The 16803-nt window shown below is 38.1% G+C and overlaps 1 protein-coding gene across 3 annotated transcripts in view; it reads right to left on the minus strand.

Annotated features, from left to right (window-relative positions):
* Positions 1-619: 619 nt before the first annotated feature.
* The window catches only part of LOC100246530 (DNA polymerase delta catalytic subunit), a 65881-nt gene continuing 49697 nt past the window's right edge, over positions 620-16803 (minus strand). The window contains exons 28-31 of one of the 3 annotated variants that reach the window (XM_010651045.3): positions 15034-15107; positions 14841-14928; positions 14364-14463; positions 620-799 (exon numbers count right to left, since the gene is read on the minus strand). In XM_010651045.3, coding sequence (XP_010649347.1) covers positions 14376-14463; positions 14841-14928; positions 15034-15107 — 250 coding nt within the window. In that variant the 3' untranslated portion in view covers positions 620-799; positions 14364-14375. Of the gene's footprint in view, positions 897-11321; positions 11757-14363; positions 14464-14840; positions 14929-15033; positions 15108-16803 lie in introns of those variants that run through there. The other 2 variants (XM_002264349.4, XM_059736546.1) reach the window with 2 other exon arrangements.

A 16803-nucleotide genomic window follows, 5' to 3' on the forward strand; every position in this document is an offset into this window, starting at 1 on the left:
ATGATAAATTAACTTAATAACTTAATTTAAATTATTAACAAAATAATTAATGATATGTTTTTAAGTTAAAAATAATTTTAAATAATAAATAAAAAAATTAACTTATTTTTAAATCCATATCTTTATTTATTCTAATTACCTCTACCATCTCTTTTACCATCCCACGACCTCCATTGTTATTTGATCTTCTTTATTTTAATTATAATTTAAGGATAAACATATAAATTTGATGATTTAAAATAAATTTTATCAAATCTTAATACTTAAATTAAGATTTAAACAATAAATTTTAAATCGTTAAATTAAGTATAATTTAAATTAAAATCAACGTTATACCAAACCCTCCCTACCTCCAAGTTAAATCATAAATCAATTAAAATTATTAAATCATTTAAATTTCCTTTAATTTTGCTTTTGTTGTTATTTATGAAACACTTGAACTCAAGGGCACAATTTTAGTTTTCCATTGTCAAAATAAGTTTTTTCCTTTTTGTTAAATTGATTATGGAAATTAGGACTTATAAAAGGGCATGTTGGACGGTATTATGAGGAAAAGCTGTGTGGATCAATCTTGATAGAAGCCAGAGCATAGAAGTGATTCCTGGCAAAAATCTTGTACCACTTAAAAATAAATTTATACCTCCAATCGTCGCCCATAACAGGATAAGAAAATTCAGGCAAACCCTGTATCCTGTAGTGTCCAACTTTTTTACAAATCAGTTAGTTTGAAGGCCTTCGTCTCAAACATGCAATGCAACATGTTCTACACCGATACGTCAAGTAACTGGGCCACCAAAACCTGCAAATGTTGCACAGACATCAAAAGACCTTTCTCTCATAAGCAAGCTTGCACCATCTATTTTCTCTTTCCAAACTTGTGATGAAAATGAGTGACCCTGTATACATAGAAAAGCCACATAGTCATGCAAAACATTGTGAGATTCAAACTCAATTCAACAACAAAATGAGAAAGGTTTGAAGTTGTCCTTTCTCTTTAAACGGAGCAAAAATGCAGGTATTGATATTGTAGGCTCTGTTTGCAAAGTGTTTTAAAAAAAACAGTTTTTAAGAATTGTTTTTTTAAACATTGTTCTTAAATGTTTTGTATAACAAAAGTTTGTTTGGGAACTTGAAATGCATTTAATATGTTTTTATGTTTTTAAAAATAAATATTATATATGCTACTTTATTTTTAATAATTCTACATATTTATATAATTATTTTTTTTAAACAGACAAATGAACAATAAAAAACAACTAAAAGATATTATTTGAAAACACCATATTTTATGTTTTTAAGAACAAAAAATTATTTTCTATTTTCTAATTAACAAACACATTTTTCTATTTTTTTAGTTCTGAATAATAGAAAACCGTTTTAAAAAATAATTATCAAATAGGGTCATAGCTTCTTTTGTTTAATCAAACTATTTTTTAGTTCTTAAGAATATAAAAATATTTTAAAAAATGGTTATCAAACAAGGTCATAACTTCTTTTGTTTAATCAAAATTATAGTTGTAGGTAACAACCAATCATATTGGTTGCACTAGATTAAAAAAAATCCTTTCTATAACTACTCCCATGGCGATGTTGGTGAAGTTTTTTGAAGAAGAAATGATCTTTGGGGTTAAGTTTGAAGGCTTCCAACAGGGAAAATGGATTTCTATCATGGAAAGGCATCAAGGCGTTGTTTTCTCAAAGGCCTTCGAAAGAGATGAGATCACTTGATGGAGCAATTAAAGAAGGCATTGGAGTTGGACAGTTCTCTAGGTTTCATTCAGAAGTACAGGGGAAAAACAAGGACAGATCTATTGAAGATCTATTTTAAACAATGGAAGACTCATCAAAATATCAAGTTTGTTACAAATCAAATAACCACAGCAATGGTTATTCCTAAGGGTCATAAAAGTAGAGATGGGAAACCCTAAGGAAGAAGATATCCTCAACATCAAAGTCCCCTTTTGATGCTATTGTGGTAAGACAAACAAAGGAGGTGAATACAGAGGAACCTATGGGTGATCGTTTTTATAGAGTAAACGCTCCTATGCAATAGTTGTCGAAGAGTTCAAGAAAAAAAGATTTATCCCCAGTTGGGAAGTGGGCTAGAGTTGTGATTTGTGAAAGTGGGGTAGGAGGTCTAGATTGGGTCGGTGCAAGAAAGGTTATTGCTAGAAAGTTGGGTATGAGGGGAATGGTGTTTATAACTCCATTTTTCGACATATTAAAGGTTGTTCTTTGTGGACTCCGCTAAAAGAGCATTGTGGCTTCAAAAGCAAGGAAGGTTTGTAGTGAAGGGGGGTACGCGGAAATGGATTGAACTAAGAGGCCTTCCTTTCCACCCATGGAACGAAAACCATTTTCAAAACAAAATGAGGCCCTAGGGAGGGAAAGGTGATGGAGGCAGATCGCCACATGTTGAAGCTCGTTGATTTACCAAAAGTAAAAAATGAGAGTACATATGCACCCATGCATGGTGCTGCCAATGCTTCTGGAGGTGAGAGACGCTGCTTGGAGATTGACGATCACAGTCTGTCTCTGATGCAGAAGAAAAAAGAAGCCATGAGAAGGCTGAGCCAACTTGTAATAGAGGTGAGTTTAACTCAATGGTAGAGGTTTTGTTTATGGGCAAAATCAGGGTAGGGGGCACTTGGCAAAACCAGAGAGAAGATGGAAAACAATTGTACTCCATTTTCTCTTTTTTTCTCATTTTCAAATTCAAACCCAAAGCAAACAAAGCACTGAAGAGGAAGAACGGCCATGCTGAGGAGAAAAGAGGCTTAGAAGTAGCAGAAAGCCCACCGAGTCCTAAAGCTCTCTCAACTGATAGACCCATACCTCTTTCTTTCGTTAAGAACTTAAGACCCAACGTGGAGGGAGCCCAAAGAGTGGAGAAGGATCGAGGTCCTTTGTCTCAATAAGAGGAAGACCAACTCAATTATAAGAAAGGAGCCCAAACCTTTTATTGAGCCAAGTTGGTGATCTAAGCTAGCCTTCAGTGCTCTTAAAGAGTGGCCCATCAGATTCCTTTCTTCCAAAAGTCCAAGGAACATTTGTCTCCCTTGTGGAGAACCAACCCACTGCAGGTTCACAAGACATGCCCACTCGAAGGGCAATCCCAGGCAATGTGAGGTTTTGCATGAGTAGTTTGCCTCCACCTTACAAAGGCTCATTCACAAAGAGAAATCACAAGTCAAAGTTCCAAAGGGATTTAAGGGAGGACAAGTCTATTAGGTGGACGTGGACTTCAATGTGCATCTTATTCTAAAGATATTACTGTAGTGGAGGTAGAAAGGCCCATAGAGAAGAGTTTGATCGGTCCATCAGATGAAGCAAGTCCTATAAAGGGTCAAGGATTGATTGCGTTTAACCAAGCCGAACAATGTCCCATTTCAGAAATTACCTGTGCAGGCACTAGAGGGATTGAAGAAGGAGAAGGGATTCCTCACTGTGGTTTGCCTATTCAAGTATTTCCTTCCAACCTTGAAACCACCTATGAGGGTCAATTCTTAGATCAAGCTTCTGATTCACATCCTCTTCCCCTTGCTTCCACTTCTCACCTTGATCGGTCTCAGTCTATTTTAATAAAACCTTTATGTCTAGTCTAGATTCCCTAGTTGTAATTCCAGCGAATGAATTTGTCTCAGGATTTGTACTTAATGTTGGTGATCCCATTTTTCAAGGCATGGAGTCCCCTAGATAAATCAATAGCCAAAAGCTAAAAGGCATTTCTTTCCACAAGTCACCACTTAGCAACCTTAGTATCTTTCACAGTCAATGGTCAACCTCTAGAACCTACCTCCACCTCGTTGGAAGGATTTAGCATAAAGGGTTCACACTTGGTAAAATGGCTAGTGTAAAGTCGATTTTGGAAATTGTGAACATCAGGCTAGTCAAAGGTGGTGAGGATGTCATACCAGTGGGCAATAGTGTACTATCACTGGACAACATTTTTGTTAGGAGGAAGTATAGACCTTTACCTTGAGATTTTGGGGATCTTCGGTTTGTTCCAATAGTCGTTGAGCTTTTAAGTGTTCATATGAAGATCATTAATTAGAATATTAGAGGGTTGGGTTCAAGAAAGAAAATGATTGTGAAGGATTTTCTTAGTCTTGAAACCCCAAACATTGTGATGCTTCAAGAAACAAAGAGGAAGACTTCTGATAAGAGGTATGTGGGCAATGTGTGGAAATTTAGAAATAAGAAATGGGATATTCTTTCGACCTGTGGGACATCAAGAGGGATTGTGATAATATGGGATTCAAACGAGTTCAACTATTCAAAGATGGTATTTAGGCCTTTTTTGGTAACAATTAAGCTAAGTTTGGATAAAAGGGAATCTTTTGGCTCACATTAGTTTATGGTCCTAATAATTCTAACATGAGAAAGGATTTTCTGTTAAGCTTCAGGACCTTTTTGGTCTAACTTTCCTGAAAATAGTGTACAGAAGGGGACTTCAATGTCTTGAAAAGAATCTCAAAGAAATTAGGTGGCTCTAGGTTAACCCCTACCATGAGGATTTTTTATGAGTTCATAAGAGAAAGTGAGTTAGTCAACCCCCCTCTTAGAAATGCATCTTTCACTTGGTCAAACATGCAAGAAGTCCCCATTTGCAAGAGGTTGGATAAATTTTTGTACTTAAACGAGTGGGATCAAAGTTTCCCTTAAAGCCTCCAAGAAATGCTTCCTAGGTTGACCTCTAACCATTGCCCAATCTCTCTAGATACCAAACCATTTAAGTGAAGTTCAGCTCCATTTCAAGAGAAGATTTAGTTATTGGTGGTGGGAGTGTCAAGTTGGTGGTTGGGAATGTTCATGAAGAAGCTACATTTTGTTAAATCTAAACGGAAAAATTGGAACAAGGTGTCTTTTGGAGATTTAAAGGAGAAAAAGAACATTCTTTCAGACATATTCAGGGTTAATATCAATGAGCAGGAAGGGAATTTGATTCCTGAACTTTCAACATTGAGAATTTTAAGGAAAGGTGAACTTAAGGAGCTACTATTAAAGGAAGAGGTTCATTAAAGGAAAAATTCTTAGGTTAGATAGATAAAAGGAGATTGTAATTCTAAATACTTCCATAGGATAGCCAATGGTAGGCAAAATAGGAAGGTCATAAAATCCTTGGTGTTTGAAGAGGGGGTAACTCTAGGCAACATTGAAAATATTTCAAAGGAGATAGTGCATTTTTTTAATAAGCTATACTCCCAGCCATCATGCAATTCTTGTAGGATAGAAAGATTGGATTAGTCTTTTATATCTAGGAAGTGTTGCATGGCTAGACCAACCCTTTTTAGAAGAGGAGGTACACTTCACCATATTTCAGTTGAACAAGAAAAAGGCCCTTAGGCTTGATGGTTTCACCATTGCAATGTATCACGAATGTTGGTACATGATCAAAGAGGACCTTATGATGGTGTTCTTGGAGTTCCACAATAATGGGACAATAAATCAAAGAGCAATGCCACATTCATTGCTAGTGCCAAAAAGACGATCAAACCAACAAAATCTCATATTCTAAATCTATTATCCTAGTTACAAGTTTGTATAAGATTATACCTAAGGTTTTATTAAGGCACTTATGCAGAGTTCTCCATGAAACCATCCACATATCCCAGGGAGCCTTTGTTGAGGGGAGATAAATTTTGGATGTTATTTTGATTGCCAATGAAATGGTGGATGAGAAAAGGCGTTTAAAGGAGGAAGGTGTAGTCTTCAAAAAGGCCTATGATCATGTGAATGGAAATGTCAAAGGTTAGGTTAAGGCAACCAGAGGTTTAAGACAAGAAGATCATCTTTCCTCGTTTTTCATTTTCATCATTGTAATTGACGTCTTAAGTAGGATGATGATTAGAGCATAGGAAAATGGTTTATCGGAGGGCCTCATAGTAAGCAGCAATAGGACAAGAGTATCTCTTTTACAATTTGTAGGTGACACCATATTTTTTCTCTAAAGCCTCAATGGAAAATCTATAAAACCTTAAGCCAATCCTAATGGTTTTTAGGCAAATATCAAGGCCTAAAAATCAATTTAGAGAAGAGTACTCTCTCTAGTATCTATAAAAGTCAAGATATGGTGTCCAAGTTGGCCTCAATGCTTGATTGTAAGGTCCTATAATGACCTTTATCTTACTTGGGTCCTCCATTAGGAGGGAATCCAAAGGCGAGCAGATTTTAGGATCTATTAGTTGATAGAATATTGAGGAAATTGGACCGTTGGAAAAAAGTCTTTTTGTCTATGGGGAAAAATGGAGAATCATAAATTTGTCAAATCTACTTCACTTCTATTCCTACTTGTTGGCCTTTTGTACCAAAGCCTAAAAAGGCGTTCCACTCAATGTTATTCAACTTTGTTAGCATTTGATTTATAAATCAAAAAGGTTGGATAACAATGAGAGGAGTCGAGCCCAATTTGGAGGAGATGTCATCTATGTATATCCTTAAGTGGACTAAACCTTTATGCAGAGTTCTCCTTATATAGTGGAGTTTAATCATACTTTGGTAAGTTTGTTGTATTTTGTGGGAAGGATCTCTCATCCTTCTCATGCACTTTTTTTCACAATTAATACATTTTTTTTTTTATAAAAAAAAAAATATATATATATATATATATATATATATATATATAGTTGTAGATCTACAATGCTCTTAAAATGTCTCCTTTGAAAAAAGCATGACAAAGTACTAATGCCTCCTTCAAGTTCTGTTGCCCAAAAAAAGCATGACAAAGAAAATCTCAGACTTTAGACCTATTAGCTTGATCACTGGTCTCTACAAGATAATAGCCAAAGTGCTATTAGAGCATCTAAGAGGGGTACTACACGAAACTATCCATTCTCCTCAAGGTTCTTTTGTTCAAGGGAGACAAATATTGGATGCAGTTTTTATAGCCAATGAGATAGTGGATGAGAAAAGACGATTAGGGGAGGAAGGAGTTGTCTTCAAAATTGACTTTGAAAAGACTTACGATCACGTGAGTTGGGATTTTTTGGATCATGTGCTAGAGAAGAAGGGGTTTAGTCCTAGATGGAGGAAATGGATGAGAGGTTGTTTGTCCACTGTTTCTTTTGCAGTCTTAGTAAATGGAAACGCTAAAAGGTGGGTCAAGGCATCTAGAGGTTTAAGACAAGGTAACTCTTTATCCCCTTTTTTGTTTACTTTAGTCGCAGATGTACTGAGCAGGATGTTATTAGGAGCAGAGGAAAGAAATTTGTTGGAGGGTTTTAGGGTGGGTAGGAACAGAATAAGGGTGTCCCATTTGCAATTTGCAGATGATACCATTTTCTTTCCTAACACTTGTGAGGAAGAACTGCAGACTCTCAAGAGTTTATTGCTAGTGTTTGGGCATATTTCTGGTCTTAAGGTTAACCTTGACAAGAGTTATCTTTTTGGCATCAATCTCGATCAAAATCATCTTTCTAGGTTGGTCGAGTTGCTTGATTGCAAGGCTTCTGATTGACCTATACTCTACTTAGGTCTTCCTTTGGGAGGGAACCCTAAGGCTTGTGGTTTTTGGGATCCAATAATTGAGAGAATCTCGAGGAGATTAGATGGGTGGCAAAAGACTTACTTATCTTTTGGAGGTAGGATGGCTCTTATCCAATCTTACCTTACCCACATGCCTAGCTACTTTCTCTCCTTGTTTAAGATACCCGTTTCAGTAGCTGCAAAAATTGAGAGATTGCAAAGGGATTTTTTATGGTCAGGGGTTGAGGAAGGTAAAAGAGATCATCTTGTTAGTTGGGATGTAGTGTGTAATTCAAAGGCAAAAGGGGGATTGGGATTTGGGAAGATTTCTCTAAGGAATCTCGCTCTCTTAGGGAAATGGTTGTGGAGGTACCCTAGGGAGGGTTCAGCTCTGTGGCATCAGGTTATTTTAAGCATTTATGGTCACATTCCAATGGTTGGGATGCCAACACTATAATCAGATGATCACATCGTTGTCCTTGGAAGGCTATTGCACAAGTTTTTCAGGAGTTTTCCAAGTATACTCGGTTTGTGGTAGGAAATGGGGAAAGAATTCGGTTTTGGGAAGACCTTTGGTGGGGGGGCCAACCTATGGGATCCCAATATCCAAGACTATTTAGAGTAGTCACGGATAAAAATATTCTTATATCCTCAATTCTTGGTGCTACCCGTCCCTTCTCTTGGAACTTTAATTTTCGACGTAATCATTCTGATCCTGAGATAGAAGATTTAGAAGACCTCATGTGGTCACTTGATTGTCTACATTTATCACCATCGGTTTCAGATGCAAGATCCTGGTCTTTATTTTCTTTAGGGCTTTTTACAGTCAAATCTTTCTTTCTTGCCTTATCCCAATTTTCTGGTTCTTCTCCAATTTTCCCTACTAAGTTCGTTTGGAATTCTCAAGTCCCTTTCAATGTCAAGTCCTTTGTCTGGTTAGTGGCACACAAGAAGGTAAATGCTAATGACTTGCTATAATTGAGAAAACCCTACAAAGCTCTCAGTCCTAACATTTGTAAGTTGTGCATGAAGCATGGAGAATCAACAGATCATCTTTTCCTACATTGCTCTTTGACTATAGAGTTGTGACACAGATTATTTCAGTTAGCCAAGATGGATTCGATTCCCCCGAAGAGCATTTACGACATGTTGTTCATCAATTATAAGGGTTTTGGTTTATCTAAGAGAGGGATAGTTTTGTGGCAAGCTACGTGCATTGCTTTAATTTGGGTTGTGTGGCGAGAAAGAAATGCGAGGATATTTGAGGATGAAGCAAGGAATTCAAAGTGTTAAGAGAGAGAGAGAAGAAAACCTTGATTCTCATTCATATAGTGTCTACTTACAATTGAGAAAATATATATATACAAGGTTAGGAGTCCTAACTACTATACATGTGACCAAAATTAAAAAAAAATAAAGATTGTACACTATAAATTCATTATATTCAACACTCCCCCTCAAGCTGGAGCATATACATCATATGCACCAAGCTTGTTACAAATGTATTGAATCCTAGGACCTCTAAGAGATTTAGTGAAGATGTCTACTAGTTGATCATTTGAATTAACAAAACTTATAGCAACACATCCTGATGCGATCTTCTCTCTAATGAAGTGACAGTCAACTTCAATATGTTTGGTCCTTTCATAAAAGACTGGATTGGATGCAATATGTAATACGGCCTGGTTATCACAGATGAGTTTCATCTGTTCATCCTTTCCAAATCTCAACTCTCGAAGGAGATGTCTCAACCATATGAGTTCACAAGTTGCCAAAGCCATAACTCGATACTCAACTTCAGCATTAGATCTGGTTACTACATCTTGTTTCTTACTCTTCCAAGATATTAGATTACCTCCAATAAAAACACAGTACCCTAAAGTGGAACGTCTATCTGTGGGTGAGTCAGTGCAATTTGCATCTGTGTAACCAACAACCTGAGTATGACCTCTGTTCTCGTACAACACACCTTGGCCTGGTGTACTTTTGATATATCGAAGAATGCGGATTACGGCATCCCAATGGCTATCACATGGTGACTGTAGGAATTGACTAACAACACTCACAGGAAAAGAAATGTCTGGACGAGTAATGGTGAGATAGTTCAATTTACCTACGAGTCGTCGATATCTCCAAGGGTCTCCTAAAGGCTCCCCTTGTCCTGATACAAGTTTGACATTCGGATCCATAGGTGTGTCTATCGGTTTACAGTTTAACATATCAGTTTCTTCCAGGATGTCTAAAGCATACTTCCTTTGGGAAAAGACCACACCGAAACTGGTTTGAGCTATCTCAATTCCCAAGAAATACTTCAGTTTCCCCAAGTCTTTGGTCTGAAAGTGGGTAAAAAGATGTTGCTTTAGTTTCTAAATATCATCTTGATCACTGCCTGTAATGACGATGTCGTCCACATAAACAACCAGATAAATACACTGCCATAAGGAGTTATGATGATAGAAAACTGAATGGTTTGCTGTACTGCGAAGCATGCCAAACTCTTGAGCAACAGAACTAAAACGGCCAAACCATGCTCGAGGAGATTGTTTCAAGTCATATAGAGAACGGCGTAACCTGCACACTAAACCAGACTCCCCCTGAGCAACAAAACCAGAAGGTTGCTCCATATAAACTTCCTCGGCAAGATCACCATGAAGGAAGACATTTTTAATATCCAACTGATAAAGAGGCCAAGACCACATAGCAGCCATGGAAAGAAGCAGACGGACAGAAGCAATCTTGGCAATAGGGGAGAATGTGTCACCATAATCAGAACCATAAACCTGAGTATAACCTTTAGCAACTAAGCGGGCCTTAAGGCGATCAACCTGACCATCAGGACCAACCTTAACTGCGTAGACCCAACGACAGCCAACGGTAGATTTACCAGAGGGTAAAACAACAAGATCCTAAGTGTCATTAGAGTGCAGAGCAGCCATTTCATCCACCATTGCCTGTCGCCAGCCTGGATGGGAAAGAGCTTCATGGGTGCTCTTTGGAAGAGAAACAGAGGATATAGCAGAAACAAAAGCAGAATAGGGTGTAGATAATCGATGATAACTCAAAAAATTGTAAATAGGATGAGGATTATGAGTAGAGCGAGTACCTTTCCGAACAGCAATGGGTAAGTCATTAGGAGAAGGCAGAGCCGGGGCAGGTGAAGCCGAAGGGATAGGAAGTAAGTCACCAGGTGCCTCAGCAAAAGAGAGAGGAGCAACGACACAAGGGCGACGATGATAAACCTGAAGTGGTCGAGGAGGCATAGCATCAGGTGGGGAGACAATGGGAATGGGCAAGACTTCAGAAACAGGAAGAGACTCAGAAGTGGTGGAAAAGAATGGTGAGTCCTTAAAGAAAGTGACATCAGCGGAGATAAAGTATCGATGAGTCTCAAGGGAATAACAACGATAACCCTTCTGAAGTCTGGAATATCCCAAGAAGAGGCACTTCATGGCTTTGGCGGAAAGCTTGTCCTGTCCAGGAGTGAGAATATGAACAATGCAAGTACAACCAAAGACACGAGGAGGAAGGAAATAAAGTGGTTGGTCAAGGAAGAGAAGGAAATGAGGAATCTGATCATGAAAAACTGAGGAGGGCATACGATTAATCAAATAACAAGCGGTAAGAACAGCGTCCCCCCAAAAACGAAAATGAACATTACTATGGAGGAGGATAGTACGAGTTGTCTCAACAAAATGTCGATTCTTGCGTTCAGCTACCCCATTTTGTTGAGGAGTATAAGCACAAGAAGACTGATGAAGAATCCCATGATGAGACATAAATGAAGTAAATGGGGTTGAAAAATATTCCCTGACATTGTCACTGCGTAACACACAAATAGAAATATTGAACTGGGTCTGGATTTCAGCATAAAATTTCTGGAAAATAGAGAATAACTCAGCTCGATTTTTCATTAAAAATAACCAAGTACATTGAGAATAGTCATCAATGAAAGTGACAAAATACTGAAATCCTAAAATAGACGCAGTCCGACAAGGACCCCAAACATCAGTGTGGACAAGCTCAAAAGGAGACTTTGCCCGATTATTCAAATGCTTTGGGAACGAGACACGAGTATGTTTCCCAAGCTGACATGACTCACACGAAAGCGACGACAAAGTGGAAAAACGAGGGACCATCTTCTGGAACTTGGAGAGAGTAGGGTGGCCCAAACGATTGTGAATGAGAAGAGGAGCATCAGTGGAAATGCAAACTGCAGGAGATGAATCCGAGGTGAGGTGATAGAGGCCTTGAGACTCACCTCCTATGCCAATCATCTTCCCTGTACTCTGGTCCTGCAAGGTCACAAATTTATCAGAAAAGGTAATAGAGCAATTAAGAGTACGAGTGATTTTGCTGATGGAAATAAGATTAAAAGGACATTCAGGAGTATAAAGGACAGAAGTGAAAGGTAGAGAAGGCAGAGGAAGGGCCAAACCAATACCTTTAGCTACAGTTTGAGAACCATTAGCTAAGGTAACAGTAGGTAAAGCAGAGGTAGTAGTAATAGAGAAGAAAAGATCCTTATTACCAGATATGTGATCAGAAGCTCCAAAATCTAGAATCCAAGGTCCAAGAGAAGATGTGTGAGTAAGGCAGACAGAAGCATTACCAGGTTGGGCAACAAAGGCAACAGAAGTCTGAGATGCCTGAGATGCGGAGGAGCTCGGAGGCTGAGGCAACTGAGAATCAGAGGACTGGGCCACATGGGCAGTGCGAGGAGGCCATCCATGTAACTGATAGCAACGATTGCGAGTGTGGCCAAGTTTATTGCAATAGGTGCAATGAGGACGTTGGCCTCTACCTCGGTTACCACTGCGTCCTCCTGAGAGGTAGTGTGAGAAACTAACACAGAAGAATCTGAAATGCTATCAGATGACAAAGTCTGAGTGGACGAGATACGAAGGAGGCGAGCAAACACATCATCCAAGGACGGAACTGATGAACTACCAAGAATTTGATCGCGGACAGGCTCAAGATCCGGACGGAGGCCAATAAGAGTAAGGACCATGAAAAACTTATCAAGCTGTGTTTGTTGAGCCCCAACATCAAGAGTAAGAGGCATCACAGTCAAGAACTCTTCCTTAAGAGAGACAATCTGGCAATATAAGTAGATAGATCCAAATCTTTTTGGCTGATATGGACAATAGTAGAAGCCACCTTATAAAGACGCTGGATATCATTCGTGTATAATCCTTTGGCCTAAGTCCAAAATTTAAAACAAGTTTTGTAGGCTCGAAGATGAAGAAGGATCTTGGGATCAGCTGATTGCCATAATACACTACATAACTGGGCATCTATCTTTCTCCACTGTACGCGCTCAACCTCAGGGATATCTGCCTCCTGTGTAACCAAGTGATCCTCATATCCTTGTCCCATAAACCAAAGTTCAAGAGAGGCAGACCAAGAAAGATAATTTTCACTGCCAACCAATTTCTCCGAAGTAATCATAGGAGATCCAGATATGACAGAGGAAAAAAAGGAAGTTTTAGTAGCCATATCCACTTATCTGGAGAATGAAGTATATTTGGATCAAAGAGAGCCTTAATACGGCTTCAGATGCGGCTAAAGAAGGAAAAACCGAAGAATCGCCCGTGTAAGAGACCAAATAGAAAAGAAAAACAACTGTGGCACCACCGGAAAGGTAGAAGAACACTTCCCAAGGCACGTGCAGGGATTGGGGTTGAGAAAAAATAGTCGGAGGCCGCCGAAAAACTGTTCGGAGGGCCGGTGGAGGCAAAAGAACCCCAAGAGAGGCACGTGCAGGGCTCGGATGGTAGAAACAGGTATGAAGGGTGGTTAGTCGGCGTCAGGCAAGGCTGGAGGAGGAAGCGAGTCGCCAGAAAGTGGTTCACGCACCCTCACGCGCCGGCGCATGAGATGCAGTCGTCGGCCGGAAAAACGCGCGTGGCCGGGGCGTGGGTGGTTTTTTGGCTCCGATGCTTTGGGAAAAATTGGAGATCTCCTCCAGGCACTCCTTACGATGTAGGCGGTGTCGGAAAAAGACGTCGCCGGAAAGTTTGCCGGAAAAGTCGCCGGCGGTGAATGTTTTCTGACAACGATTCGACCGACCGGAAAGCTTTGGGGGCTGGGGAAGGTGACTGGAATGAAACACGGTCACAGGAAGGTTTCCCGGAATTAATGACACGGGGAAACTGGAAAGAATTAGGTTTTCTCCCTTGGCTCTGATACCATGTTAAGAGAGAGAGAGAGAAGAAAACCTTGATTCTCATTCATGTAGTGTCTACTTACAATTGAGAAAATATATATATACAAGGTTAGGAGTCCTAACTACCATACATGTGACCTATATTAAAAAAAAGGAAAGATTGTACACCATAAATTCATTATATTCAACACAAAGAATCTTTGGGATTCTATTCATTTCCTTGCTTCTCTTTGGGTTTTTTGTTCCAAGGTTTTTAAGGGGATCCCCCTTAATGTGTAACAACTTGATTGGCTAGTAGTATGTAATTCCATTGGGTTGGTCTAATCTAGAGAGTTTGTTTGTTTTTACATTGTTTTTTCTTGTTTTTGTATTCTTGTATTTTAGTTTTTCTTTGGTGGGAGGATTCCTCATCCTTCTCTTATACTTTTTTTTTCTATCAATATATCTCTTTGTTGTTTCCTATCAAAAAAAAAAATGCTCTTAAAAAGTCTAAGAAAAGTTTATGCCTCTGTATGGTTTCTTTTCTATTATATATATTCATTAACTATTATTTCTTCACCTTCATATGTATTTTTGTTGTTAAAATATATCTTTTAAATATGAAAATACATTAACTCAAAAGGATCAACCCTAAATTCTTGAGGCACTTGAGGCTTATGCATTTGCCTCCAAAAACCTAGGATTAGAGTCAAACTTGAGAAAGTAATAGAGGGGAGTGAAACAATATACCAACCTCAGAAGAATCTTAGAAGTTCCACCGTTCTAATTGCAGCTTGGCTTCAGCCATGTCTTTCTGTGCCTTCTTTCTCCGATAAAATATTGGACAATCTCGACTGAAAAAAAAGTATGACATCGTTATTACTCAAAAAAGTTCAAAAGAATGTCTTTAAGAGATACAGATGAGGCTAATGGCAATCAAACGACATATTATTCCAATACAGCAAATTCACAACCATCCATTTGTGTACAGAAGTGCACACAGTCAAAATCATGAGGAGAGGGTGTGTTCATGCTTTTCTACAAAAATAAAGGCCCTAGTCTAATGTGCATTTCTTGCAAGGAGAGCCAGCTTATGCTAGCATTATCTGGGAGATCCCTACTGGGAATCTAATATTACTTCTCTTATTTGACCAAAGATTTTGAAAATAAAATAAAATGAAATAAAAACACACACAAACACATGCACAAACAGCTGAGGAAATAATAAAACCTTGTACAAAGCACATCCTGATGGAGGGAACCTTGGCACTCCTGGCACTGTGTCCAAAGCCTTCCGAAAAGCATCTCCAACTCAGACACTGCAATCATTGTGAATTTTTCAAAGACCAAGCACTTTAGTGGTTAAAGTACACCTGAAAGTCATTTTATATTGAATAGAATAAAAATCTAGTACAGATTACTACCATTAGCTACTGTTTTACAATAAAGTTCAGCTTCTCTTCCCTTGCAGTGTGAGCAGAGAGTTCTGTCTGTATTACTGATCCAAAATAAAAAAAATTGATATAGCATTGGGCTACAAAAGTATTCTTAAAAAGGGGATAGAACCACATTAATATACATAAGAATGGAGACATATCACTAGATGTAAGTCAAGCAAGAAAATATAAGCAATGTGTCCAACAGGCAACATTAGCAATGAATAAATTAACCTTGTATTACTAAATTTTACTTTGTCAGGGGAGGGGGAAGAGCAAGCAATCAGAGAAGACAGTATAAGAAAGCCCAATGTCTGAAATCCCTGAAGACTTCCTGCTTCTTTGCAAACCTTTTTTTCTCCTTTGTGACTGGATTTCCTTTTAGGAATGGATCTAATTCTTGTTATAGTGTTTATTCATGAATCAGTGAACCATATGTTGTTTTTTCAATATTTTTTTTAAAAAGAAGTTACTGGATGTCCTTTTAACAATGCTATCTCATTTTTATTTCTAATTAAAAAATCAAACAAATGAAAATTTTAATCAATAAGGATAATTGCACAAAGAAAAAATGAGTTATTACTTTCAAATAAAAAAATAAACATTACAAAGGTCATTTGGAAATCCACTTGGACATAAAAAAGAGTTCATAATATTGTTGATGAAAGAGGGTATAATTGCTTGAGTAATTTCCCCACAACAATTTTTTGGATCATATCATCAACAGAAATGGGGAGAACAGAGGCTCCAAAATGAAAAATTTTAGCGAAGTAAAAAGTAGGGTCAATAGTTGTAGGATTACATGTGTTTTGCCTGCATTTTAAGGGATAATGATTCATTTGCTCTAAGGAACCAAAACTTCCAGCAGCATCATCATCATTGATGAGAAGATGCAGGAAGCCTCTTTGAAAGAGAGTACAAGAAAATCAAGCCTAACTTGATTTACTCTAAAATGTCCAGGGGATATCTGTAGATGAATTCAACTCATGAAAGTTTCCTTTCTATCACTTCTTGACATGAAGGGAAGTTCCCAAAGCTAACTTTTTATTCTCTCTTTAACAATTTTCTTAGAACTTTGACTTTAAGAAACCTTGACAACTCTGAAATAGACGATCCTTCTTCTCTCCATCCATTGAAAATGTTTGCTTGTTCCATCTTTCCTTGATGAGTACTGAACCTTGGGAAGAGGGGCTTGTTTACCTCCAATTCCTCTACCAAACCCTTTCCAAAAGTGAATATGGAGTCCACTTTAATTTGGTAAACCAAAGCAATCACTTTCTAGAATTTTCATGTTTAGAAGCTTAGAAGAAGACAATGCCAATTATTTGCTCCAAAACCAGAGATTTTATATAACTATTGCCCCAAGAATTAGTTTATTGAGAATGGGAAATATGGATATGATCAATCATCTGTTTCTTCACTACATTTTATCCTATTAGTTTTGGCAGAAATTATTTAAGCTAGTGGGGATTGCAAGGGACACTCTTATGAAGATTTCTAGCATGATGGTCATTCTCTTTGATGGTTTTGGTAGTTGCAAGGAGAAAATTTCTTATGAAAAATGCCTCTCTAGCTACAATTTGGGTCATCCATATAAAAAAGAATCCCAGAACTTTTAAAATACACCAAGGTTACGTGGTTTATTTTGGACTGAGAGGCTACATGTCTTCCCTTCAATTCTCTTGCAGAAACTCTTAGGGCCTGTTTGGTTGCTGTTTTCAAGAATTGTTTTCTGTTCTTGAAAACAAAAAACACTGA

The sequence above is a fragment of the Vitis vinifera genome, chromosome 4, assembly GCF_030704535.1.
Source record: "Vitis vinifera cultivar Pinot Noir 40024 chromosome 4, ASM3070453v1".
NCBI classification, from domain to species: Eukaryota; Viridiplantae; Streptophyta; class Magnoliopsida; order Vitales; family Vitaceae; genus Vitis; species Vitis vinifera.